The sequence below is a fragment of the Sminthopsis crassicaudata genome, chromosome 6 (genome assembly GCF_048593235.1).
Source record: "Sminthopsis crassicaudata isolate SCR6 chromosome 6, ASM4859323v1, whole genome shotgun sequence".
Taxonomy (NCBI): domain Eukaryota; kingdom Metazoa; phylum Chordata; class Mammalia; order Dasyuromorphia; family Dasyuridae; genus Sminthopsis; species Sminthopsis crassicaudata.
The window spans coordinates 254975083-255002138 of record NC_133622.1 but is presented as its reverse complement, the minus strand read 5'-3'; the positions used below and the strand labels follow the sequence as shown (position 1 = coordinate 255002138).

Below are 27056 nucleotides of genomic sequence, written 5' to 3'. Positions count from 1 at the left end.
CAGCATATCTTATAGGGAGCTTTTCCCCAAGTCAGTGATGTGCATGGATTTAGCAGTAATTGGAGTATTGAGTCAATTTTTAAAATGCTTTCTTATTTAGCCTGTTCCATTGATTTAGTTTTCTATTTTTTCTTATTACACCAAATATTCTGGTGATTACTGCTTTAGAGTATATTTTGAGCTCTCAAGAGCTGTTCTCATATCTTTTCTAGTTTTTTCATTATTTTTTTGAAATCCTAAATATTTCATTCCTCTAAGCGAATTTTACTCTAATTTTGTCTAGCTCTCTGTCCCTCTCTGTCTCTGCCTGCCCCGTTCTGTTTCCCCTCTTTTTCTGGTCTCCCTCACTTTTTTGTCTCCCCCAATCTGTCTGCCTCTTTCCCTCCTCTCTGTCTCCTTTCTCTCTCTCTCTCTCTCTCTCTCTCTCTCTCTCTCTCTCTCTCTCTCTCTCTCTCTCTCTCTCTCTCTCTCTCTCTCTCTCTCTGTCTCTCTGTCGTCTTTGTTCTCTCTCTCCTCTCTTTGCCTCTTGCCTTATTGCTCTGTCTCTCTCTCTTCCTCCTCCTTTCCTCCTTCTTTCCCTTCTTCTCTCCTTTTTCTTTTTCATGTACAAAACAGGTGACACACTGGATAGAGTGTGGGTTTTATAGTCAGGAAAGACCTGGGTTTAGGTCTTGTCTTGGACGCTTACTATGTGACTCCGAGTAAGTCTGTGAGCCTCTGCCTCAGTTTCCTAAACTGTAAAATGAGGATAATAATGGGACCTAACTCACAGGGTTGTAAGGATGATGTGAGATATCATATGTAAAACACTTCAAGGAAAACCTTAAGATGCTATATCGATGTCGGCTCTGACTATTGAAATGTGTTTTTCTTGTGTTTACATTGCACTTACTATTACATGTTACCCACTGCACCCCCTTATTATGCGAGTTTATTGAAGCTAGGATCTGTTTCCTTTACTTTTTTGTGTTCTTATCACCTAGCATGGCTTCTTACATGTGGGAGATCCTCCATGTTTGTTAAATTACATTGAATTAAGTTGGTGTTAAAAATGCTCAGTGCAGGATTGAGAGCACATATGTCTTTGCCCTGGACCGTGGTTTTCTTTTGTTGACCACTTTGGTTGGACCAACTCTTGATTCTTAGAGAAAATGTTCAAGCTACCATCATCCGTCGTTCCATAGCCCTAACACTTAAAGGATGGGGGGGGGGGAGAGTAAAGGAAGGGAAGGCAGAAATAAGTCTTACAAAGGTAAATAGGAAGTGAAAAAGAGATCTCTGAGTTGTTGAAAATGTTGTTTTACCTTCCCGGTTTTAAAATGTGTTTCCGCTTTGTCCCTTTGGCTTTTTTTCTAAGACAGGAGGAGACAAGGCAGCCCCGGAGCCATGCCGCGGAGTCCCACGTCCAGCGAAGATGAGATGGCCCAGAGCTTTTCCGATTATTCGATGGAGTCCGAGTCAGACAGCTCCAAAGAGGAGACCATCTATGACACTATCCGGGCGACCTCGGAGAAGCCCACGGTCAAGATGGAGGAGAGCCAGGGCAACACTCTGGTCATCCGCGTCATCATCCAGGACCTGCAGCAGACGGTAGGATTTGGAAGGATCCGGCCAGGGCCAGGGGTGGGTCTGTGCCTGCTGCAGCCTCTGCTCTGCCCAGCTGCTGGTGCTGTTCTCAGGCCTGGTCATTTGTCCGTTCCTCTTCCTTCTCTCTCAGTCCGAGACCCCCCTCTAAGGGTCAGAGAACCGGGTCCTTAGAGCGTTTTCAGAGCCCAGGCTGCACGGCCATTCTGCCTAGCCCCAGCCCTTTATGGAGGACACAAAAATGACGTGGCTGGCAGAGGTTCCAGTAAGAGGGGAGGGGAAGCTGGAATTGAATCCAGATCCTTGGTCACCAAATTCAGCATGGTTTCTATTACCAGTGGGCTGCCTCTCCTCTGATCTGCTTGGCTCTTGAGGGCAGGAGTGGGAAGAAAGAGTAGAACTCCAAGACTCAGTTATTGGAAAATTTCCTAAAACTAGAGTTGTCCCAGATGGGGAGGGGCTGCCCCTCATTCTACATCAATAAGCAAAAGTCCCTTGGGGATGACAGAACATTCTTGTTGGGTATAAAGTGGACTACATTCCTCTGAGACCATTTCCAGCTCTGATGGCACAGGGGAGAGCATGAGGCCTGGACTCCAGAAGACTTGAATTCAGATCTAGCTACATGACCTTGGGCAAGCTGATTAGCCTCTAACTACCTCCGTTTTCTTACCTGTAAAATGGGAACAATAATAGCATCTGTCCTTCAGGGTTGTTGCCAGGAGCAACTGAGATAGTTCTTATTCTGTGCTTTAAACTTCTGGGATCTCTATGACCTGGGTCCTGCTCTTCCTTTTCTGAATTCCTCTATTCCTTAGAGCAGCAGTTCTTAAACTTTTTGGTCTCTGGACTCCTTTACACTCTTAAAAATAATTACATGCTCTCAAAGAGATTTTCCTTTATGTGGTTTATCTATTCATATTTATTATATTATGAATTAAAATGTCTTTGTACTATTATAAACACAGTTCTAACATAACCTCTGAAAGGTCTCAGAATTTTTCAGGAACCATTAGCTTTTGAATCCCAGAGTAGAGAAACCAATTAATGTAGTACTTTATTGTGTGTGCTGTTATTATCCTATTCAAGTAATAGCAGCAGCAGTAGTAGCAATAGTGGTAGTAGCAGCAGTGGTAGTAATAATAATAGTAGTAGTAGCAGTAGAAGTAGCAATAATAGTAGCAGTAGCAATAGTAATAGTAGTAGCAATGGTAATAACAATAATAGTAGCAGTAGTAGCAGTAATAATAGTAGCAGTAGCAATAGTAATAATAGTAGCAATGGTAATAACAATAATAGTAGCAGTAGTAGCAGTAATAATTGTAGCAGTAGCAATAGTTAATAATAGTAGCAGTAGCGGGAGTAATAGTAGCAATAACAGTAGTAATAATGGTAGTAGTAGCAATAATAATTGTAGCAATAGCAGTAGCAGTAGTAATAGTAGTAGCAGTAGCAATAGTTAATAATAGTAGCAGTAGCGGGAGTAATAGTAGCAATAACAGTAGTAATAATGGTAGTAGTAGCAATAGTAATAACAGTAGTAGAAGTAGTAGCAGCAGCAGCTCAGTGTCTCTTCAGTCAGTGCTATCAGTCTAACTCCATCAAAAAGCTCTCATTCTGCTTTGCACAGTGTAGACAAGACCCCTGAGTCATCCTAGATAAAAATATAAGAAATATTTCCATCTCTTGACTTCATAAATAAGGTTGTCAAAGTTGACATGCCTGATGTAGCAGAACCTCAATAGCCAAAAATCTTTCAGTGATTTCACTTCAGAAGCAGTGACATTGTGACATTAAGCTGTGACATTGTGCCAGGTGCTGTTCCAGATGCTGAGAGCTCGTACCCCAAAAGGACACACTCCTGGCTCTCAAAGACTTCATATTCCACTGGTGTGCGCTTAGTTGGTTTGTTTGAAGTTTTTAATTGCCTACATGTTCCCCTATGTCCTCAATTCTCCCTGGGGCCTAGGGCCAGATCACATTTTCACATAAGTTTTGTTTTGATTATCAAGGATTTGGTTAAATTTACTCTGGAAGCAAATAGATCATAAAATCAGTGGATCATAAGTCAACACCAGGAACCTTGGACACCTCATTATATGGATGAGGAAAGTGAGATCCTGGGAAATGAAGGCACTTATCCTATCCAAGGTCACATGTGCATCAGAGCCAGACAGATTGACTTTGTCTCTCCCTGGGAAAGGGGGACTGTTTTGTGCAAAATCAAAAGATTCCTGGAGATAATAGGATTTAGAGCTCAAAGCAACCTTAGAGAGAAAATGCCTTCAGAACCGAGCTCAGATGCGAGTTCTTCTTGCTGGTTTTCTCCCTTTGCCGGCTCTGAGCCCTCTTTACTTGTATAATCACTCTGTGTTGTGTATACTTTGTGTTTTCTTAGCTCTGGGCCTGTTCTGTTCCCTCAGTAGACTGTAAATGGCAATTGCTTTGTTTGTGGCTTTTTAGTCCCAGAACCTTGGACAGCACCCAGACTTGTAGTGGACATTGAGCATGTGGGACGGTAGATTTGGAGAATCTGCAATGGAAGAAAGCTTGGCAGTTACCCTATCCTCCCCCCCCCCCACTTTATAGAAAGGGATCCTAAGGCCAGAGGGGAGGGGAAAATTCCCAACAACTAAGTAGCAGAGTGAGGATTTTCATCCAGAGTCTCTGAATTCCTGCAGAACATGTTGGATTGTCATTATGGAGTCGTCCTAGTCATGTCCAGTTCTTCCTAACCCCATTTGGAGAAGATGCTGGAATGGTGTGCCATTTCCTTCTCCAGCCCATTTTACAGATAAGGGACTGAAGCAAACAGGATGAATGTCTTGCTCCAGGGTCACTTATCTAGTAAGTATCTGAGGCTGGATTTGAACAAATGAAAATAAGTCTTCCTGCTTCCACGTCTAGTGCTCTACCCATTGCGCACCTGGTAAATGTTTCCTAAATTAAATTGCCCTCTTCTTCCATCAAATCCTCTTATGTCTATACTTTGAAGGAATTGAGCCCCCCAGGGAGAGAGAGAGGAAGTAGTTTCTCTAGGCTCATGAGGTGAGCAAAGATCTGGACCAGAATTTGATCCCTTGTCCACAGAGGCTAAATTCAGAATTTCCTTTCCATTAAGTCCAATTTGCGAGCTGCATGTGATTGCGAGATGGATTCAGTAAAGTGCTGACAACCTCCCCGAGCAGGACACTTTAGGAACTCTAGGAAATGGTGTCCTGGATGCAGAACTCCTTCTTGATTTAGGCGTAGGGAATCACGTGATTTTCGACTCTCCGGGCTTCTGCGGCTCCATGTCCATCATGAGATAGATCATCTCTGAGTCTGTTCCTGCACGTGAGCGCACTTCGGGAAAAGGCACTGAATTCTTGCTCCTAATTACACGGTCACGAGGGCCAGAGATATTTCTGAATCCCGACACACAAAGAAGCACGGAATTGCACAAATGGTCTTCCTTCTTTTGTCCTTTTGGAATCATGGAAATGAAAAAGCCGCCAGAAGTCTGGATTTCAGGGCAATGTTCCTTTCTCCTTGCCCGTACTGCTGGACATTTTTTGGTTCTGACCAGATTCAGAGATCCCTCATCTGTGCTCATATCCCATCATCCCGTAGCAGGGGCCCTTTATCCATTCCTTTATGGATGGTTTCTTCCCTATAAAGGGGAAGTCTAATTTATCCTGTCACATCTTGGATATTTGTAGCTGTTTTCCTCAGACTCCTGGAGGGGGGAATGATTTTGCCCTTCTTTGCTTGGCACAAAGCAAGTGCTTAATAAACGACTGTTGGTGGAGTGACTCCTGCCCGCCCAGGGAAAGTGTGACCTCCTGGCTAGGAGTCCCAAACGGGAAGGTGAAAGGCTTTCTGCACATTCCCCCCAGGGCCTGAAGTTCTGCCTCTTGTTACCAGGGTTACCATGGGCAGAGGACCTCCTCTCTGGGCCTCAGTTTCTCCTGCTTGGCCAAGCTCTGGGTCCCTTGAAGCTCCCCATCCCGGGACCGGCTGGGAGAGCAGTGTTGCTGTCGGCTCCCCGAGGACAGGACCTGTGGTCCAGCCGGTTGTTCTCCTGAGTCGGGGGTAGCTTTGCCTGCCCCAGAAGGGTCCGGGGCCCCATCCCCAAGGCGCGGGGTCCCACCGAGGACCTCGGATTGGCTGAGGGAAGGTGGGTGGGAGCCCTTTGTTCTCCAGGGCTGCCCGCTCTTCCAGGCTCACAATGCCTTCCATTGTGTTGACTCTGGGCCCAGAACAGCCACAGTCGTCTTGCCTGTTTGCAAAGCCCCCGCTCGTGCCAAAGTCAATACATCTTGTGCCTCTGTTAATGTTTTCTGGAGGGGCGGCCCTGCCGGAGAGGCGATCCTGGCATTCGAGCCTGTGGCTCCTGGCCACGGCTTACGAGGGACGGAGGCTGCAGGAGAACCTGGCGGTCTCGGGGAGAATATTCACGGCACAAATGCACTTCCTGATCCTAGGAGAAGGGAAAGCTCCGTCCATCAAGAGCATCTTTAGCTGGGAGGCGTGTTCATAGAACCTACTGTCATACATAATTCCGACTGATCCCCGGCACCGGACCTCGTGTCCTGCCGGGCTCTTTCTCTCTGATATCCTGCCAGAGGTAGTGAGTGCAGGGATTCCCACCGGCCTTAGGTCAGCCTCCCCTTAACTCCACGCCCCCCTGTTGTGGGACCCCATCTGTCACCCTCGAGACACAAGCACCCCTGAATGCATGGCTTTATGGGAAATGGCCGGCCAGCTATGCTGGGTCTCAAAGTGGCCTTGGGGTTTGCAGAGGTAAAATGCAGTTGGTGGGGGGAGAGAGACAGACAGACAGACAGAGACCTTGTGTCCCTCCCTCGATCACGCTCCTTGGTCATTCCGGGGGTGCGGGCTGGACTTCTGGGTCTCCTGTGTTCGCCTTTTGCTGCCCAGCTGGGATTCCCCCCTTCCAGCTGCTTTAAGGCTGAGGACCGCAGCCCTCACTTCTCCTCTGTGACCGCCGTCCCCTCCACTCTGAGCCAGCTCCCTCGTGGTTTGGAGCCGCTGTTTCTGGAAGGATGGGGGGCTCCCTCATTTCATCAGTTTACTTTTGGTTTTGCGATTTTTGCCTTTTGCTTTTTAGTGAGTTGCTGATGTCCCCCCTCCCCCAACCTCCCCCACTCCCGCCTTGATCCCGGCCTGTACAATAGACAGAAGCAGTTACTGCCTCAGTGAAGACGGGTGACGTTGAGCTCCCTTATTCTGTAGCATCTGTCCCTGTCTCTGTCAAACGAGAGGCGGGAAAGGCTCCTCACTGGTCCGTCGAGACCGAGAAGGTTCATTTCCTAGAACTGGGCTTCCTGTAGCATTCAGCGTCCCCTGTGGTGACCGTGAGGTCGGCTCTATTCAGCGGACTTTGGTAGCTAAATCAAATACTTGGCATCTGTCGGGCACCGTGCTAGGAGATGGGGATACAGAGACCTCTCCTGGGCTGGGCACGGAGCTGCCATGTGCCAGATACGGGAAAACAAAATAGATTCGATATATTTTCAGGGGAAGAAAAGTGCTGATAAGTGTGGAGGGAGACGGTCCGATCATGAGGGTGAGGACTCCCTCTTCTGGTACAGATTTGGCTGATAACAACTTCCCTGTCCTGTGCCCAGGGCACCGGGGCTCCAATTTAGGAATTAGTAAAAGTAGTAACAATAAACCGCAACAATAGCTGACGTTTGTATAGTGCCTACTGTGTGCTAAGCACCGTGGCAATTATTACCTCATTTGCTCTTCCCCACCACCCTGGGTAATAGGTTCTATCAATATCCCATTTTACAGATGAGGAAACTGAGGCGGAGGGGAGGTGCCTTGGCCAAGATTGCACTAAGTGAACGAGACGTCATTTGAACCCCAGTCTTTCTGGCTTGGCACACTGTGGTCTCCCCCAGCAGCCTGCACACGGGCCCCTGGCCTGCCTCGCTCTCTTTTTCTCTGTGCAAACCAATTTGCCCAAATTTCTCAGAATTCATCACAGGAAAGTATTCCAATTTCAAATGTGAGTCAGCCACCCGCTAATCATCGGGCAGCTCCTTTGTTTCCACTGTTCTGCAGCCAGAGAGAACAAAAATAAAAATAAAAATTGCCGTTCGGAATATTTTGCCCCCCAGCGGGCCCGTTCCCTTTGTCTTGGACCCGCTGGGGCTGTGCTCGGGCCAGAGCAAATAACAGCTGGGCGCCTTAGCTCGGGTGATTGCACGTGGCTTTCCAGAAAGATCGGCCCCGTTTGCGGCTCTGCCCACAGCGTGTTCTGTTCCTGACTTCTGGTCCCTGACTTTTAAAAGCACAATGGGATCCTGCAAGTGACTCACGAAGTGAATTTGTCATGGGATCTTTGTCACCAGAGAGATCCTTGCCCCCACCCCTGCCCAGTGGGCACTTGGGAAGGCTGGGCTCTTTCTGCTTATGGCTCTTATGGAGGAAAATGCCTCTGGCCCCTTGTCCCTGGCTCAGGCTGGTGCTCTCAGCTCCCTGGGACAGCGCAGTGGAGGGACCTGGCCGCCATGACCCAGCCTGGTAGGTTCTGATGCCCGAAACCTCTGAGGAAATTTGGGGACAGTGTCCATGGCTTAGGATGCAGAGTGAGTGACTAGGAGTCAAGCAGACTTTAGGTGTCTTTACTTAGTAGGTCCTCTAGGACCCGGTTTCCTCATCTGTAAAATGGGCCTAGTCCTAGGTCCTTATAAGCCTGAGTCACTTTTCTCTGAGGCGAGGTCTACATCTTGACTCTTGTACCACAAGAGTGACTAGGTAGAAGTTTTTGACTGAGACTTGTTCCATCATTTAACTGAATTGGGTTAGCTGATTTTAAGGTCTTGTGGTAGTTTGGTGGTGAGCCGGCTTGGGGCCCGAGACCACCCACTTCCATCCCACCCTTTCGCTGCCCTGTGCACCTTCTACATCCAGAAATCACAGAGGAGGCGCCTGCCCTCCATCAGCAGGGGGCTCCTGGCCCCAGGGAAGCTGCAGGCTCTGGGACCCCTCCCTGGCGTTAGTCTGTGGAGCCTTTTCCCCCTCACCTACGAGACAGGGATTCTTCCATGAATTCAGGCCTCTGTCAGTCAAGAAGCCTTTGCCAAGGGCCTACTGTGTGCCAGGCGCTGCTCTAAGCCGAGTAACTAATAAGACCCCCATTGGCTCCCTCCAATGCCGGCCATCCAGCTCTGGCAGAGGACGGCCGACGGGGACTGAGCCTTTGGAGGAGGCTGCATTGCTCCCCGGCCTTTCCTTCCCTTTGCCCTCCATCTTTTGCCTCCCCTTATTTCTTCTGAACCACTGAAAAGGAATTTCTCATTACTTTGGGATTAGCTCAAATTGTCATAAATGCTTTGGCTGAGTCTCGTGCTGAAGGCAACGGGAGCTGAGATTATGTGGGACTTCCCCCCTCCCCCCATATTTCATTCTGCCTCTATCTTCTCTCCCTTTTCTTCCTCACATCCTCTACTCCTCTTTTTTCCCTCAGCCCCGTCTTCCTCTCTTCTCCCTTTCTCCTCCCTTCCATCCTTCTCTCATATTCCTCTGTCTTGCTTTCTCTTCCCTTTCCCATTCTCTTTCCTTTTTCCTCCTCCCTTTCCCCCTTTCTTTCTTTGTCCTTTCTTCCCCTCATTCTCTCTCTGTCCTCCTTTTCTCTCCTCTGTGAATCATTTCAGAATGCTGTTCATTCAGTGCCTCCCTTTGTTACCCATTAGGTTAATATTTTCTAAGGACGGAATGATTTAGCCAGCAGCCCCTGAGAGAGCACATTTCACTTGGTGTGCTCCGTGCCTCTGTTTGAGTCCCTGCAGACCCTACTGAGGGGTGAACGGGGTCATAGGGAGGAGGGTCATCTTCTCCGAGGGACGAGGGGCCACAGCAGCCATCGAGTCTGGGACCATTGCCGAAGGAAAACTCCATAAATCCTGCTGGACTGATGGCACTCTCAAGGCCGTGAAGTTCATGTCTTACCCTGTTCCTAAGACATTTCACTTCTTCTGAATCATCTTTCATTCCTTCATTCACTCATTTACTTATTTATATGTATATATATATTATATTAAATTATTTCTTCATTCACTCATTTACTTATTTATATGTATATATGTTACATTAAATTATTCCTTTTTTTCACTCATTTACTTATTTATATTTATATATATTAAATTATTTCTTCATTCACTCATTTACTTATTTATATGTATATATATATATATTATATTAAATTATCATTGATTTCCAAATACATAAAACCCCAGGATTGAGCTCCCTTTTGCTGCTCTGCTTGGCCACGGAGATGCTTATGAGCCAATTTCCAGATTCCAAATTTGATGCAAGTTTGATTCATCTCTCGGTGCCTCAGTGTTCCCATCTGTCAGACAGGGAAAACTCTACCCAAAACCTGTCCCCAAGAAATGTATATTGAATGAGTAAGTGACCTAGTTAGCGTCCTCCAGGGAGGTGAGGAGAGAAGTTGACAATGGAGGTCACTGAAGAAGCAGTGACCTCATGGGGAACAGACTCGGGGGTGTGCATCTTGCCTCTGACAATATTTCCTTGCTTTGCCACTGTGAATGGGTCAGTTAATTATTTGAGTTTCATTTTCTTTTTCTGTAAAATGGAGATAAGAAAACCTGAGGGGGCTTAGTAAGCTTCGGTCTCATTGTTGAGGGCACCCTTTGTGTACCTTAATACCAGCTGCTGCCCCCCTTGCTGCCCGAGGCTTCCTTCTGCCCTTTCTGAGGAAATGAGTTTTATCCAGGGTAGTAGGGTACGACTGAGTAAGAATTTCCAAAATAGCTTGTGCAGGTGTCCTAAAATAGCTTGTTCTCATCTTTCAATGACACAATGGGCCCCCACAGGGGGATTTGACTCTTTGAGAAGTATCATGAGGCAGCAAAGAGGTGATAGAAAGACCCAGATTTAGAGAGGGGAGATCTGAGTTAGAATTTGCTTCCCTTGTAAATTTGGACACCACTTGATCACTCTGAGCCTCAGTTTCCCCCTCTGCAAAATGAGAGTATTGAACTAGCTGTCTTCTAAGACCATTTTTGGGTATAAATGGGAGACCCCAAGATAGTTTAGGACCAATTTGTCCAGGTCAGAAATATTTTGGGGAAAAGGAGAAGGGAGAGAAGCTCTCTGATTTTCAGGTAATGAATTTAATCTCAATTATTTTTGTATGAAAGGTGTGGGTTTTTTTTGTTTTTTGTTTTTTTTGTTTTTTGTTTTAGTGGAGAAGGGGTTTTGACTTCTAATTGAGACTTTATCTTTCAAATGAAGTCTTTTCTTTTATCTAAACACAAAACTAAAGAGTAGCCCACTCTCATTTCGACTCTACCTGATATCAGAGGATAAAAGCTAAATTAAGAAAAACCCCAGAGTTCCTTAATTGCATTAATTATCCCAAATTGAATAAATCTTCTTTATCAAGGTCACCCAGATATTCTTTCTCTGCCTCTCCAAGAGTCATTATGAAGCTCTTGTTTTAAGCAAAATTAGAGAATTATCGTGTTGTCAAGGACATAGCAAAGATGGTCATAGCAGGAAGAAACCATGGGGGAATCTGTGGCTCACCCCCTTTATCCAGCTCCTGAGGAAGGAAATGGAGGCTCAGAGAGACCTCAAGGAAAGCAGGTGGTCAAGACTGAAACCTGAACCCAAGTCTTTTGGCCACTGTCCTTCAGAAACCATCTGCTTCTTTCTCTGGAGCGTTTTCAATAGCATCCCTGACAAGTGGTCATCCTGCCTGTGCCTGAAAGCTTCTGGTGAAGTTACTCCCTCTCAAAGCCCCTCATTGTACCTTTGGACAATCTGAATCACTAAGGAGGGTTCCTGTGTATCAGAACACACATTTATTAAGCACCTACAGTGTTCTTGATATTGTCTGTCCATTGCTGCTGATTGCTGGGTCTAACAGAATAAACCTGTTTAAGGCACCTCATTGTACCTTTGGACAACCTGAATCACTAAGGAGGGTTCCTTTATATCAGAGCACACATTTATTAAGCACCTACAGTGTGCCAGATATTGCCTGTGCATTGCTGCTGATTGCTCTGCCTTGGGCCTAGCAGAAGAGACCTGTTCCCTGCATGGGACAGCCCTTCAGATAACTCATGTCCTTTTCTGAGTCTTCTCCCCATCAGGATAATCAAGTCCAGTTCCTTCAGCCTATTCTCCTCTGAGGTGCTCTCCAGGCTCTTCTCTGCTGTGATTACCCTCCTCTAGACCCTTCCCTGCTTATTTTCACAGTGTAGGGCAATGAATTTTACCTAATTCTCCAGATGAAGTCGGAGAATAGAGAAGGCAGTGGATAATGACCTCTCTCATTCTCCAAGCAGCCCTTCGGGGCGACTCATCTAGAACTCAACACATCAGCCCTAAATCATTTCCATCTAAAGTGGGTCCCCCATCTCTTAGTGGGGAAGTGGACTTTCTGGAATTTCTCCTCGTTAGATTTCCTGACAGGCCACCTCTTTATACATAGTGGTCATCTCTCCTTTCAGGAGCATAGTGCTTCTTTGTACCCACTTATCAAAACTTTTCTTCTTCCAGGATTATTTCAGGTGTCTCCTCTTCCTTGGAGCTTTCTCTGGTTGGCCCTTTCCAGAAGAAAGAATTCTCTCCTTTCTTAGATTTTTTTTCCCCTAAAGCTCTTTGCATCTTGCCTTCCTCTTCCTCATCCATTAGAATGAGGTTCCGTGAAGACCAGGACGGTCCCATTTTGTGTCTCACACAGCCATAAATGCAGGAGCTCGTGTATGTGAAGTGATGAATCCATATCTGTGGAATCAAATTCTCGAAGGGAATTGACTCAACATTCTGTCCTGTCATGAACTTTTTGGGTCTATTGTGTACACTTTGCCTCTCTGTTTTGTGTCATCTAGAAAATGGAAAGATATGTCCTTATTCAAGTCATTGATAAAGAAAGAGAAAAGGAAGGAAATGAAGGGAGGGAGGGAGAAAAGGAAGGAAGGAAGTGAAAGAAGCAAAGGAAGGAAGGGAGGAAGAATGGATGGATTTATGAAGTACCAATTATGTGCTAGGTACTATGCTAAATTAGCTTTACAATTGTTATCTTATGTGATCCTCACCACGATATGGGGAGATAACTCATTATCTCCATTTTATAGTTGAGGAAACTGAGCTAGGGAAAGGTTTAGTAACTTGCCCAGGGTCACCCAGCTTGTAAGTAGTGATGGTTGAGTATCTGAGACCCGATCTAAACTGAGCTCTTCTTGTCTCCAAGCCCACCCCAACTACCTAGCTGCCTGAAGGGGTTGGACACCTTAAGTTCTAGGACAGATTCCTGGGGCTTCCCAAAATGAGGGGTCCTTTTCCCTTTTGGCATGGCTCCGTGCAGTTCTTTGGCTAAGATTAGACCTCATTCTGAATCTCTGTGAGAAGTTTGCCACCATTAGGTACCTATGGGTCCCGCTCTGAGCAAATCAGCATCCTTCCTCCATGAAGTTTGTCCTGTGTGAATTTCTAGGTCAGGCTCCATTGGGAAACTACCCAATGACTTTCTGCAAAACTCTCCCTGAAATCTCAGGTGGTCTTGGAAAGTACATTTTGGTCAGAGGATCTGGGTCCGTACCCTGACTCGGGTCCAATGTTCTAGCTTTACAATCGTGACCTAATTTCTCCTATTTCATGGCCTCAGTTTCCATCTCTATAAAAAATGGGCCATAGACTCGATGAATCTCCCTCAACTCTAAGTGAGCCTGAAATTGATTTTATAAAGTCAGAAGAAAATCATGAAAATCACCAGGGCTTGAAAGATTAGGGATGGAAAGATATCCTCACTGTCCCTTTGTGGAGGGGAGAAGGTTATGGGTGTTGTACATTGTATTTATTCTTGAACTTTTCCCATTTATTCATCAGTTAATGTTGACTTCTTTCCCCCTCTCAAAGTATTTTGTCATATTTCTAGCTCTCTGGGAGAGGGAGGAGGAGGGGTATTTGGAATAGCTTTGATACTGTAAGAAAGAGAAATATTAATAAAAACTTTGTTTTAAAAGTCTCCAATCAGCATATTCAAAGGTCACTTGGTCCAGTGGATAGAGTCGAGCAGACATGACTTTCCAGCCTCTGACACTGACTGAGTCACAAAGAGTTTCCTCAACTTTGCTGAGCCTTGGGGCGACTCTGTAAGAACAGAAGCTAGAGGGAGGTTGTGGATTAATGAAGGAAATGACAGGTCCTCCCACATGACGTGTTAATGTGGAGGCGACACAAACTCCTTGGGAGCAGGCATTGTTTAATTTCTGACTTTGGGTTCTTAATTCCCTGCACACAGTAGGTGCTTAATAAATAGTTATCAGTTAATTATGAATTGGGAACAATTTGAAGTTTCCTTGAGGCTGAATGAAGTTGTTCATTTAAAGAGTCAAGTTCTGTAAGAGTTTCCTGAAGCGTTTCCCCCCTTGCTGTGCTCTTCATCCTGCAGCACCCCATCAGCCCTGGCACTCACACCTCACTGTGAGCCCCTCTCCTCTGTCCCTCAGATCGGAACCTCCACTTGGAAGAGAGTCCAGATCACCATCTTTTCTTTTCTCATTGGCGGAACTCCTTTGGACATGGGCGATCATCTCCATCTTCTCCTGTTTCTTTGCCGTTTCCTTTTGTGTGTTGTTTCTCCCTCTAGAAGGCAAGCTCCTTGAAGGCAGGGCCTGGGCTTTACCTTTCTTTGTATCTCCGGTGCTTGTTACTGTGGCTGGGACATAGTGGGCATTTAAACAAACGTTTCTCGAGCGATAGCGGCTGATCCATCAAATGGTGAATATTTCCTCTGGATGCTGGGCTGGCTGGGTTATCCTGGACAAGTTATGAAGCCTTTCTCAACTTCAGTTTATTCACGCATCCAAGGCAAAGGATCTTGAAGATCTAGTGAAATATAGGTTCTTACCGTTACTGAGTGGGAGTTTCAGTGAGTTACCGGAGGGCCGAGAGGATGAAGGGAATGACCACCAGCAGGGCTCTTCCGAAGTGATTTGGCTCCCCCAGATACAAGAGTGAAAGTTCACAGCAGTTGTCCTGATGGGTCCTTGGAGAAGACAAAAGGAAAGGGGATTCCTAGTCTGTGTGCCCCTGGGCATTTGTCCCTCCCGTCCTAAGGTGGCCTTTCATAGGCTGAGGACCATTTATCAGCAAACTGCTTAGTTTTGTGGTCTCCTGGAGGGATCCCTGTGAGGGGTCCAGGAGGAGGAAGTCCCACCTGCTGGTTTTTCACTTCAGAAGCAATCAGCAGACTTGGGCCCAGTGATTCTGTGACTGTTCCATGTGGGATATGCTTCAGGCTCAGGACATCCCATCGCTCCATTGTGGGCTTTTTGTTGTTCTCTCTTGGAGACCTGGGGTGCTGAGGTAACCAAGTTGGGGGCCCTGTTTCCTGACACTCTGAGGCTGTGGAGCCCATCCCATGTGGACTCATCCTTTGACAAGACCCACATGTCCTCCTGGAAGCAGCCCCTATGACACAGAGGGGAGCTCTAGGATGAAGATGGACGTTCACAGCCTCAGCTGGTCCCAATGGTAGACTTGTTTCCCCTAAGATGAATGCCTTCCTTTTGCACATCTAAGGAAATGGAAACTTTAGCAAGGTGTCATGAATTTCCTTCTAAGAGAACCCAGGTGGTGGCCATTCCCTGAGATCCTCATCATGGCGGGTCTCTGAGGCTCATCCAGTGTAGACAATAGGTATTTAGTATACAAGGATTGGAATGACTGAACCCAAAGCCTGTGTCATGTGTTACTGGGTAGTAAAGGGAGAGCTCAGAGACCAGAAAAAGGCAGAGGGCACCTCGCTTGGGTGGCCAAGCCATTCTTCCCCCCCAAGCCAACTCACACAGGTGCCCTTAGAGTTGCCAGGAAATTTAATTTGCATTTTCCCACTCATTTAACCTTAATGGATGATCATTTATTAGTACCTACTCTATTCTAAATACAGAACATCAGGGAATGAGAGAAAAAGTCTCCCTACCCTCGAGAAGCTTAAAATCTCGTGGGAGAAGCCAAAAGGGGGAAATGGTAGCCCTGATGGCCACTTCTTTGGTCGTTCAGGGTTCGAAAACCCCTTTCCCGTTCATTCTCACAAGATTGGCGATTCCATTTTTCAAGTGAAGAAACTGCTCCTTGGAGAGGCTTGGTCGGCTTCCTGGGGCCTCCAGCGTAAGGGGACAGGTCGCCTGGTGTCATGGTCAGCTGTTTTCTGTGGCTGTAACTACTGGGATGGGTTGTGCTGGCTCAAGGAGGATCCCTTGTTTATTGACAAGAAAGGCAAACAGCTCTGCAGGCTCATGTAGTCAAACCTGTTCCTTTACTTCCCTTGGCACATTTTTCTCATTGCACATTTAGTCCAAGCTTCTTGTTTTGCAGATCACGAGAGGGGGTCATAATAGTGTTAGAGGCAGGATTCGAATCCAGCTCCTGCGGCTCAGCTCCTTCTGTTAGACCACTGCCATGAATTTAGAGTAGCCATCTGAGCAGAAGGCTGCTTCACGAGGGAGTCAGACCAGAGGCTTCTGGGTCCCCTCCACGTGAGATCCGCTTGCAGCACTAAATACCCTGGGAAGTTACTAAGACTTAATTGTATTTTTTTCCTCCTTACCAGAAATGCATCCGATTTAACCCAGATGCTTCTGTGTGGGTGGCAAAGCAGCGGATTCTGTGCACCTTGAACCAGAGTCTCAAGGATGTTCTCAACTACGGGCTGTTCCAACCTGCCAGCAATGGGAGAGACGGGAAGTTCTTGGACGAGGAGCGCCTTCTCAGGGAGTACCCACAGCACGTGCCCAAAGGAATCCCTTCTCTGGAGGTATCCGGTGTGGAGAAAATAGGGTCCGATGAAAGCGGCCGTGGGGGGTGGGGAAAGCCCCTGCTGAGGCCTTTGGGTTCCCAGTTTGAGGCGGGTGGGAATGCTTTCCTAGAAAGAAGCAGTCCCTTTATGGGAGAGAGTCAGGAAAACCTGAGGTCACATCCTTCCACCGGTACTTTCTAGTTACGTGATCGTGGGCAAGTCACTTAAATGAACTTCTCTATGCCTTCTCTATAAAATAATAGTATTTCCTAGATGGATAACTGTGAGGAGGATAAATGAGACAGCACGTGTCAAGTGTTTTGCAAGCTTTACAAGCGCTCCATAAAATTAATTATCGCTTTTGTTGTAAATATTTGGATACGACTGATTTTCTCCCTGATTTCCAAATTTACCAAAGGACAAGGGGACAAATTTTCCAATTACTTGAGAGCACCTTTCTTAACCTCCCAAGCTTATTCCCAGGGGTTCTGCTGGTCACCTCTAAAAGTGGTTTGATTGGCCGTTTGTTTCTCGCCTGCCTTCCTCCTGCTGTCCAAGGATACAAGTGTGGCTTTTGTTCTGGGAGAGTAGCCAGCTCTGCTCTCTGATCTGGACCGATCGGCCCCACCTTTCAGCCAGGGAGAGAGAGCCCCTGGGCCGAGAGGGGTAACGGATGTGGCAGCTGGGTCCCCTGCTTCAAGAAAACAATTGTTCCTCCCCATTCGGCTCCGCAAACCCTCCCCTGTTCCTCCCTCCATAATCCCTCCTTCTGATAATGGATCCCTTCACGATGCTGCATTCACCGTTGGAATGTTGCTGGAATGTGTTAATCTACATGGTTGTGATAGGAGAGGGGAGCTCACCAACGGAGCCCTTGTGGGTCCATCCACGCCCCTGCCCTAATCAGGCTGAGGATGAATAGCCAGGCCCCTTCTGCCCCGAAACTCCCCGGGCATTTCCTGAGTTGCCTGAAACTCCCTGATCGGCCAAGATAAACAAGGCACAGAAGCCCTCCCTGGATTTCGTTACCCCCTGCCGAGGGAGGAATTTGGATTTGTCCTGAGTGGCTCCCTGTGGGGGGCAGAGAGATGGGGGTTGTCCTGGAGAGCCCTCGGGACGGCTTTGTTTTAGGATTTTTAGGCTCAGCCTCCCTGCCTGCTGGGACCAGAACCTTTAGAAGCAGAGCCGGATGTTCTGTTGGTCCAGTTTTAAGCTCCAGTATTCAGGTGCCAATGGGCCGTCTGTTCTCTCTGTACTGTGCTTGGGATCCGTGAAAAGTTCTTGAAAGAGAGAAGGAAAAACAATGTTTAGTAAAGAAGAAAATCACAATAAGCCCTGATTTTTTTTTTCCCCCTATGGAATCATCTCCATTTCCAGGGATAAACAAAAGAAAAGGCAAACTAAAAAGCCTGGTCATCCACAGCCTCCTCAGAGCCGGAGTGGCGAGCTCATGGCAGGGCGGGAGAGGCTGCTCGAGGAAGGGCCCAGTGTGACTGACCCTAAACCACTTCTGCCCTTCCTCCCTAATTAAGAAGGGTGCTACATGGCAGCGGGGGCCTGGGCAAGAGCGAGCTGCTCACCTGACCTGGCGTTATGACATAAATGATGGCCGTGCTCCAGGGGCTCTTCTGAGCTACAGGAGAATCAAGGCCCTGTGGGCCTGTTCTGAAAGCCAGGGCGGGGGACGGCCGGGCTTCTGGGACCAGTCTGGGCTTCTCAGATCAAAGCCTTGATCTTAGCTGTTGAGGGTTGTGAAAAAGCAGAACTGGATGTCTTAGAGAAAGTGATTATCAAGGGGACTGTCACCTCTGGGATATAGGAGTCTTTGGTGGAAAAGCATCGGGAGTCTGATGTTTTGGGGTGCCCTGGAACAAGATGTGATTTCTGGCTGTTTGTCCACATCCCTCCCTTCTGGGCTCAGGGTGGGAAGGAAAGGGAGGAATGAAATCAGCTTTTGGGCTCACCTTTCTCACATAGATGCCATGGGAAAATTCTGTTTGGTCTGCCTTTTGTTTTCTCAGTTCCGGTACAAAAGGCGGGTGTACAAGCAGGCGAATCTGGATGAGAAGCAGCTGGCCAAGCTCCATACCAAGGTGGGTTGGCTCTAGAAGATGTGACCTCATTGGGCTGGAGTGTTTCCCCTTAGCACTGATCAAGAAGCAACAGGCATTGGACATCTGCTGGGCTCCAGGCTTGGTACTAAGTTAGAGAGACTGGCCAAAAAAAATAGTCACTCAGAAAGTCTCTATTAGTATTCCAGGCTCTGGGCTAAGTGCTGGAGAGACAAGGCAAAAACATCAACAGGCATTTATTAAGTGCCTCTTATATATGCCAGGTGCTGAGCTCTTTCAGAGGAGCCCTTAAAGCACCCGACTTCCTTCCTTCCTTCCTTCCTTCCTTCCTTCCTTCCTTCCTTCCTTCCTTCCTTCCTTCCTTCCTTCCTTCCTTCCTTCCTTCCTTCCTTCCTTCCTTCCTTCCTTCCTTCCTTCCTTCCTTCCTTCCTTCCTTCCTTCCTTCCTTCCTTCCTTCCTTCCTTCCTTCCTTCCTTCCTTCCTTCCTTCCTTCCTTCCTTCCTTCCTTCCTTCCTTCCTTCCTTCCTCCCTCCCTCCCTCCCTCCCTCCCTCCCTCCCTCCCTCCCTCCCTCCCTCCCTCCCTCCCTGCCTCCCTCCCTCCCTCCTTCCCTCCCTCCCTCCCTCCTTCCCTCCCTTCCTTCCTTCCTTTCCTTTTTCCTTTTTTTTTAATCCCCAATGTGCTTTTTATTCTCACAGTATGCTCTTAATAAATATTTATTGACTGCCTGAGTGACAGTGAGTACTTAATAAAAGCCTGTTGAATGACTAAATATTGTACTTAACTCTGGAGTGTCTCGTGTAATGTTCAGTTGTTTATATCCCGTCCTCTGTCTTTGACTGGGATTTCCATCAGAGCCAGAATCTTATCAGAACTAACCTCGGGGTCTCAGCCAGCCCGGTGCCTGGGCTCTGTATACACTAGGTCTGAAATGAATGTTCTCATGACTCACATGGTGACTGAGTGAGCATCTCTCCGTGTAACTGTAGAGAACGTGGCTTGTGACTTACTGATTTCCTGAAGAGCCATGTACACAGTAAGAAGTAAATAAATGATTTTATAACTGGAGATGGACCCCCGACCTCTCAGAGAGCCAATTTTCCTTTTCCCCTGGCATTAATGCAGGGCAGGTAATGAACTGCATCCGGAGTACAGACTGAGGCCTTCCCAGAGGCTTTTAGTGGGGAGCAGGAGGGGGGGAGAGGCCTTCTCGGCTGGCGGGATTCTCCCACAGCTGGGAACAGTCGGACCCTGGAGCCTCTGGGGCTCGTGGCCTTTTGTGCTCTGCTCTGGGCCCTCAGGATCCGTCCTTCCCCCAGAACAAAGAGCCGAAGCGGGGAAGGCTCCTTGGCTGTCCTTTAAGGACTTACCTGAGGAATAACTGTCCCTCTTTGGTTCTGCAGACAAACCTGAAGAAATGCATGGACCACATCCAGCATCACTCAGTGGAGAAGATCTCCAAGATGCTGGAGAGGGGCCTGGATCCCAACTTCCATGACACGGACACAGGAGGTGAGTGCTTGGCCACGCGGGCCACGGGCTCTCCCAACGCCGGCGTGTTCACGTGTGGCTACCCACAAGTATCCCCCAGAATAAAGGCGCTGCCTTCTCATTCACAATCGTGGAAATCTTGTGAGAAGAATCAGAGCCCATCATAGCCTTCTGTCATAACCTTCTGCCCACAAGGCAGTACTCCACAGTGGTCAGGGGGCTGGCTTTCAGATCCCACTTGCCAATTCAGGATTAAGCCCAGATCTCTGTGGAGCACTGCCTGGTGGGCAGGCCGGTCTGTCACAATTGGATCCAGAGGGGTTCTGAGCTAAGCCTTAAGACTTGCAGTAACATTTGTGGTTGGCACGGTGCCCCCTGGACTCCTCCTGAGCTGACCAGCCCCTAACTCTGCCCCCCACTCTCCAGTTTATTTGGATTTTTCGTGAGCTGTCGCACAGCCTGCCTCCCTTGGTTTCTCAGTGAACCAGGTGCTCCTTCTTTCTCTTACCTTTGTATAGGACGTCCTACATGTCTGCAGTGCCCTCCCTGGATTCCCAGCTCCTTCAAGGCTCATACAAAGCCCCCTCCTCCAGGCAGCGTCCCCATATTATCGTAGTGTACATCCTTGGGTTCTCTCTACCTTTGCTGCAGAATGTAGCCTCCCTGAGGGCAGAGACTAGTTCATCTTATTGTTTAATCTTTGTTACCTTGCACAGCGACTGGTATACAGTAAGCGCTTGATAAGTGTTTGTTGGAGTCAAGTATAGAAATTAATTTTTATGATTATTATACAACCATCCCATTTATGAATATATGTGGAGAGAGGGAAGGGAAAAAGCATTTATATAGCACCTACTATGTGCCAGATACTGCAAATAAGATCTCATTCAGTCCTCAGAATGACCCTGCACAGTAGGTTTCACTTCTAAGACCCCGTAAGGCTTGGGGTCTTTCCCAAGATTCTTGGGTCCCTTGGTGGCCACCCTGGGCTCATGGTTGCCTCCTTCCAGTGTTATCCTCTCCCCCCTCTTCCCCGTCTCCTTCCTCCTTTACCACTAGCTCATGTCACTGGGACAGTCTGTATTTTGTAGGTGAAACCAGGTGAGCTAAGGCAAGAGAAGGAAACATTTGATTTGAGTGACAGCTGAGCAGATAATTAAACCCAAGAGGTAGAAACTGTCAATAAAAGGGAAAAAAAGCAAAATTCAGTGGGATTCCAGAGGCCTGTCTGGTACCACGAGGGACGCAGATTTCAGGAAGTTAATCACAAAAACAGCATCAGAACAGGAAACTTTTGCCCCGGGTGTCCCATGTCCAGGCTGATGGGAAAGGGCCGTCCCAGGGAGAAGGAGAAGACTCTTTTGTTCCTTCCTTTTCTGGAGTTGAAGCACAGTGAGCATAAGTTCAGACAGTGTCTCAGCAGCTGTCTCCCTGGGCCTGTGGACCACAGCGGAAAGCACCCTTTGTCTACCCTCGGGGACGGCCTAACTCCTAAACTTCCAGCCCTTATAACGACTTGCTAAGTTGATTGAGGGTAGCCAAGCCCTTCGGGTTTCCTGCTCCAACTCGGCTTGTTTCCCTGATTCTCAATGACAAGAAGTGCTGGATTTCACTCACGGTCTGCCCACGTGCCCATGGGTAGAATCAGACTTTGTTTCAGAAGATTTGTGCAAAAGCACAGATTCGTGTCAGACCACCAGTCTTTATTTTGCTTAGAAATGGGGGGCCTTGGGGGTGCTTACAGGAGACCATAGCTCAGAGCCCACCATCAGCTGTTGACTTGGAAGTGGAGGGATTATTTTATCTCAAATTCAGTGCCCTCCATCTCAACACTGTCCATTCCCCTCACTGAAATGTATTTGGGTCCACGCTCTTGGGGACAGCTAGGACACAGGGAGGAAGAGCAATCTTCCTGAGTTCAGATATGGCCTCAGACACGCACAACAATGGTCATTGAACCACTGTCCATCTCTGTCTCAGTTTCCCTCATCTGTAAAATGAGGGCATTGAACTTGATGGCTTCTTAGGTCTCTCACAACTCTAGATCTATGACTCTCCTCTCTGGGAGGGGAGGAGTTTGAAGATGACCAAAAAGAAGTAATTTATTAAAGTATATTTGTGTGTGGAAATGGATTTTCTTTTCTTTCTTTCTTTCTTTTCTTTTCTTTTTTTTTCCCTGAGGCCTTGCGGTTAAGTGACTTGCCCAGGATCACACAGCTAGGAAGTGTTAAGTGTCTGAGGTCGGATTTGAACTCGGGTCCTCCTGACTTCAGGACTGGTGCTCTACCCACTGTCCCACCTAGCTGCCCCTGGAAATGGGTTTTCAAAGGTGTCATCAGTACCAAGTCAACTTGCTAAGACATTTTTACCTTAAAGGACACATGTGCTTATTATGGAGTATTTGTTATGTTATATATTATTATGTATAAATATATATTATTTATTATAGAATACTTGTTACTTATTTATACTTATATACACACAGATATATCTATATCTATGTCTATCTATCTATTTATCTATCTATCTATATAAAATAAACATATACACACACAGAGTTCTTATTACATATGGGGAGTGAGTAATAACTACTCCGAGGCACTTAACTCTCGCTCTCACTATCGAGTTGAGCCCCCCAAACTCATCTCTCACATCCTCTTGGGATTGGGAGTCCTGAGGTCTTTGGAGGAGTCCTGAGGAGCTGGGCCCTGCCTTTCCTAGTACTATTGATGGAGCCCCCATCCCTGAGGCTTCCATCTTGATTTTTCATCTTAAAATCCATTAGTCCATCAGACTTAAGTGGATTTCTAGAATAAAGTATTTATTAAGTTGAATAGTACTCAGCAAACAGATTGGTACAGAACATTATCATCTATGTCTCCAAAATAAACAAAAAAAAAGTCTTTAACAGCTTCTTTCCAGGGCAAGATTGGGGTCAGCCTCGGGAAGAAAGCACATAGCTTCTGTGCATTAAGTTTTTCTCCCCTTCGTGGCTTGTCAGGAGGGTCCCCTCATGTGTGATGAGACGTCCTTGCCGGACCCCTTGTCCTGCATCCAGTCTGTCCTTGACTTCGAAGGCACACACAGTCCTGGAGAATTCTAGCAATGCTGGGAAGAGTCCTAAATGCTCAAGACTCTTGGAAGTTTAAGGGATTTTTCTTCTAGTCAGAGGGGGATATAGGGAAGCAGACCAAAGCCAGAGCTGAAGTGTCCCTTTTTCTCTGCCATAGTGACTAGCTAGAGCTCGCTCTTCTCTAGTACCAATTGGTTCCTGAGCTTGATTTCTTATTTTAGGGCATGACTATAACTTTTCCAAACACTTTTCATATTTAATGTAAAATCTAGGGTGGATTGAGACTTGCTCTTGTCTCACACTAAAGCATCTTCTCTCTTACTTTAAGGGGAGTGGAGTGTCCTAGTTGAGTGATTGACTAGATCAACCCCACCCTTATATAAACACAGGCCATTTAAATTTTTTTTATAATAGCTTTTTATTTTTCAAAATACATGCAAAGATAGTCTTCAACATCCACCTCTGCAAAACCCTGTATTCCACATTTTTCTTTCTCCCTCCCCACTTCTCCCTTCCTCAGAGAGCAAGCAATCCAATATAGGTCAAACATGTGCAGTCTTTCCAAACTTATTTCCACATTTACTGTGCTGCAGACACAAAAAAATTCAGATCAAGAGGGGAAAAAAGAGAAAAACACATGCAGGCAAACAGCAACAACAAAGTGAGACTCCCACATTGTGATCCACGCTCAGTCCTCTCCCCAGATGCGGATGGCTCTTTCCATCACAAGTCTCCAGAATTGTACACGCCATTTTTATTAAGCCGTCCCCCGACTGTCCTTTGGAAGCTCAGAAGTATCATGGAAGCCATCGCCTAGGTTTATACATGTCCCGACATCCCCAGGCTTCAGTATTTCACAAATGTCTCGATTGGGACTTTTGCCTGCCCTTCACCCAGTCCCCTGAGCCATCCTAGGAAGGTTACCTTCATTCTATTCCTGTGTTCAGAGTTAACTGAACTCCTCCTCTGTTCGGGCGCCAATATGTAAAGTTCTTAGCTGGTGAAGGTCACTATGGAGAGAATTCAGAACAAGTTAAATATCCCATGACAGTGTATGAGCAAATTGCTAAGGCTGCAATAAAAGCTTGGGATGTCCTCCCCAGACAGAAAGATCGGGGGGGAGGGGGCTTTCACTAAAATAGAGCAAGGTCCCAATGAACCTTTTGCGGATTTTGTGGGATGTTTTCAAACTACTGTCAAAAGAACTATTGGAGAAAATGCAGCTACAGAAATAATGACCAGACATCTGGCTAAGGAAAATGCCAATGAGATTTGCAAAAGAATTATATGGGGATTAGACAAAGATGCTCCTTTAGCGGAGATCATAAGACGCTGTGCTACAGTGGGAACAAATGCTTTTTACACCCGGACTATGATGAACATGGAAAGACAGACAGGGTCCCTCTTGGCAAAGGATTTCTAGAGAAATTCGTCGATGTTTCCAATGTGGAAAAATTGGACATCTGAGAGCTCAGTGTAGATATGGAGATACAGTGAGAAGACAGGGTGAGAGAAGACCTAAAACTCCATGTCCAAAATGTCACAAGGGTCTCCACTGGGCCTCCGAATGTAGACTGACCCAGGGAAATGAGAGGCGGAGCCCAGCTTCAGCCCCCCAAGTGGGGAATGATGGCAGCCGAGGTTACATCCAGAGAATTTTAAGCCATGATCAATCAGCCAAAAGGCAATCAGATGGAAGAAAGGGATTGAAATTAGGGAAAATAGAGTTGTGTGCAGTAGAGACTACGGAGATACTCCCTGGAGAAGTGAAATCTGTTCCTGTTGAGCCCATGGATCCTTTGCCTCCAGGCACAGTAGGCTTGACCATTTCACCTTCTGAGAGTGCTTACAAAACAGTGTCCATCCATACACTGATGTGGGAAACTGGAGAACGTGTAGCTAATATCCCAGTCACTAACACAGGGAGACAACGTGTGATTTATCAACCAGGAGAAGTAGTAGCATCAGGCTTATTGTTACGTACCCCTAATAAGCAACCTCGTGATAGTCACCTAGATTCTGACTCCAATGAACAAAATCCAGGAATATATTGGACAGAAGCTGTGACAGCTTGACTGACCTATGCTTACTATTTATATAAACGGAATACTATTTGAAGGATTGGTAGACACGGGTGCAGATCGTACAGTTATTAGAGGTGCCAATTGGCCCAGTCACTGGCCAAAGATTAAAGCAGACACCTACATGACTGGGGTAGGAGGATCAATAGCAGCAGAAGTTAGTGCTAGGCCTTTGAGATGGGTATTTGAAGGAGAAACAGGAGTTTTTACTCCTTTTGTGGTTGAAAAAATCCCCATCAATCTGTGGGGAAGAGACATTTTACAGCAGATAGGATTACAAATAAGCACTTGGGCTTTTTAGGCAGGGCTGCTGTTGAAGGCCTACCTGCACTTTCACTGGTTCCTATTCAGTGGAAGACTGATTCACCAGTGTGGGTAGGACAGTGGCCCTTAAGAAGTGATAAAATTCAGGCCTTATTAGACATAGCGAATGAACAACTTGACCAAGGACACTTGCAGCCTTCTCTAAGTCCTTGGAATTCCCCAGTATTTGTGGTGAAAAAGAAATCTGGAAAATGGAGGATGTTAACTGGTCTAAGAAGAGTAAATGAACAGATGGAAACTATGGGAACTCTTCAGCCTGGACTTCCATCTCCTACTCAGTTGCCAAGAGAATGGCCTCTTTGGGTTATAGACATTAAGGATTGTTTCTATTCTATCCCTCTAGATAAGGAGGATGTGAAAAGATTTGCTTTGTCAGTGCCTAGTGTTAATTTGGCTGAGCCTTATAAAAGGTATAAATGGACAGTTTTGCCACAGGGAATGAAAAACAGCCCTACTATGAGCCAAATGTATGTTGCTGCTGCTCTTGCTCCAGTAAGAAAAGCTTTTCCAAAAGTAATATTGTTACATTATATGGATGATATTTTGGGATGTGCACCTGAGGAACAAATGTTAGAAGCATGTCTACAAAAGACCATGGAAACACTAAAGTACTACAAACTGCATATAGCTACAGAAAAAATTCAAAGACATGCTCCTTTTCAATATTTAGGATATGAAGTATATCCTAAGACACTCACAGTACAAAAGCTTTCTTTAAGAACAGAGAAGTTGGACACCTTAAATGATTTCCAAAAATTAATAGGAGATATCCAATGGATGCGTCCAGTGTTAGGCTTAACTACCAATCAACTGCAACCTCTATATGACATTTTAAGGGGAGACAGCACTTTAAATTCACCACGCCAGCTTACAAAAGAAGCGCAAGAGGCTTTGAGAGAAGTTGAACTGGCTTTATCCAATGTGGTTGAAAGAGTCACTCAAAAACCCTTGGAAATATCAGTTTTTGCTACAAAAGAGGCACCCACAGCAGTCCTTCATCAAGGAGACAGTGTGATTGAGTGGGTGAACCTCCCAGCACAACCAGAACAAAGCCTTACTCCTTACCCAGTGCTTGTGGCTAGGATTTTATTAAAGGCTATTAAGAGAGTAATACAATTATCTGGAATAAGTCCTGAAAAAATATACACATTCTATACTAACGCACAAATTAATGTATGCTGTGAGACCATCCCAGAATCCAAATTTTATTGGCCACAGCTCCAAATTTTGCACATGGGTCTCCATTAAAGATAACCTGGCTACTACATAATTGGCGATGGGTTTTTGAAGAAAAGGTTTCTAAGGTTCTTCTTAAAGGACCAACAATCTTTGCAGATGCCTCCAAAGAAAATATTTGTGCTGTATACTTTCATCATTTAACCATAAAGAGAGTAGTCAGGACTCCTTTTCAGTCCACGCAACAGAATGAATTATTTGCTAGCATGCTAGCTCTTACTTATTATCCAGGAAACGTAAATATAATTACTGATTCAGCCTATTCAGTAGGTGTAAAACAAAGAATTGCCACAGCCCAAATAAAATTTTTTTTTTTTATTATATATATATATATATTTTATAATATTATCCCTTGTATTCATTTTTCCAAATTACCCCCCCTCCCTTATTCCCTCCCCCCGACGAC

At 46.3% G+C, this 27056-nt stretch overlaps 1 protein-coding gene across 1 annotated transcript in view; it reads left to right on the top strand.

Moving 5' to 3' along the window:
* Positions 1-27056, top strand: part of SHANK2 (SH3 and multiple ankyrin repeat domains 2) — a 534119-nt gene that overhangs the window by 47083 nt on the left and 459980 nt on the right. The window contains exons 2-5 of the mRNA XM_074275360.1: positions 1362-1590; positions 16190-16393; positions 18397-18468; positions 19849-19957. Of these exons, the coding sequence (XP_074131461.1) occupies positions 1362-1590; positions 16190-16393; positions 18397-18468; positions 19849-19957 (614 nt within the window). The remainder of the gene's footprint in view (positions 1-1361; positions 1591-16189; positions 16394-18396; positions 18469-19848; positions 19958-27056) is intronic.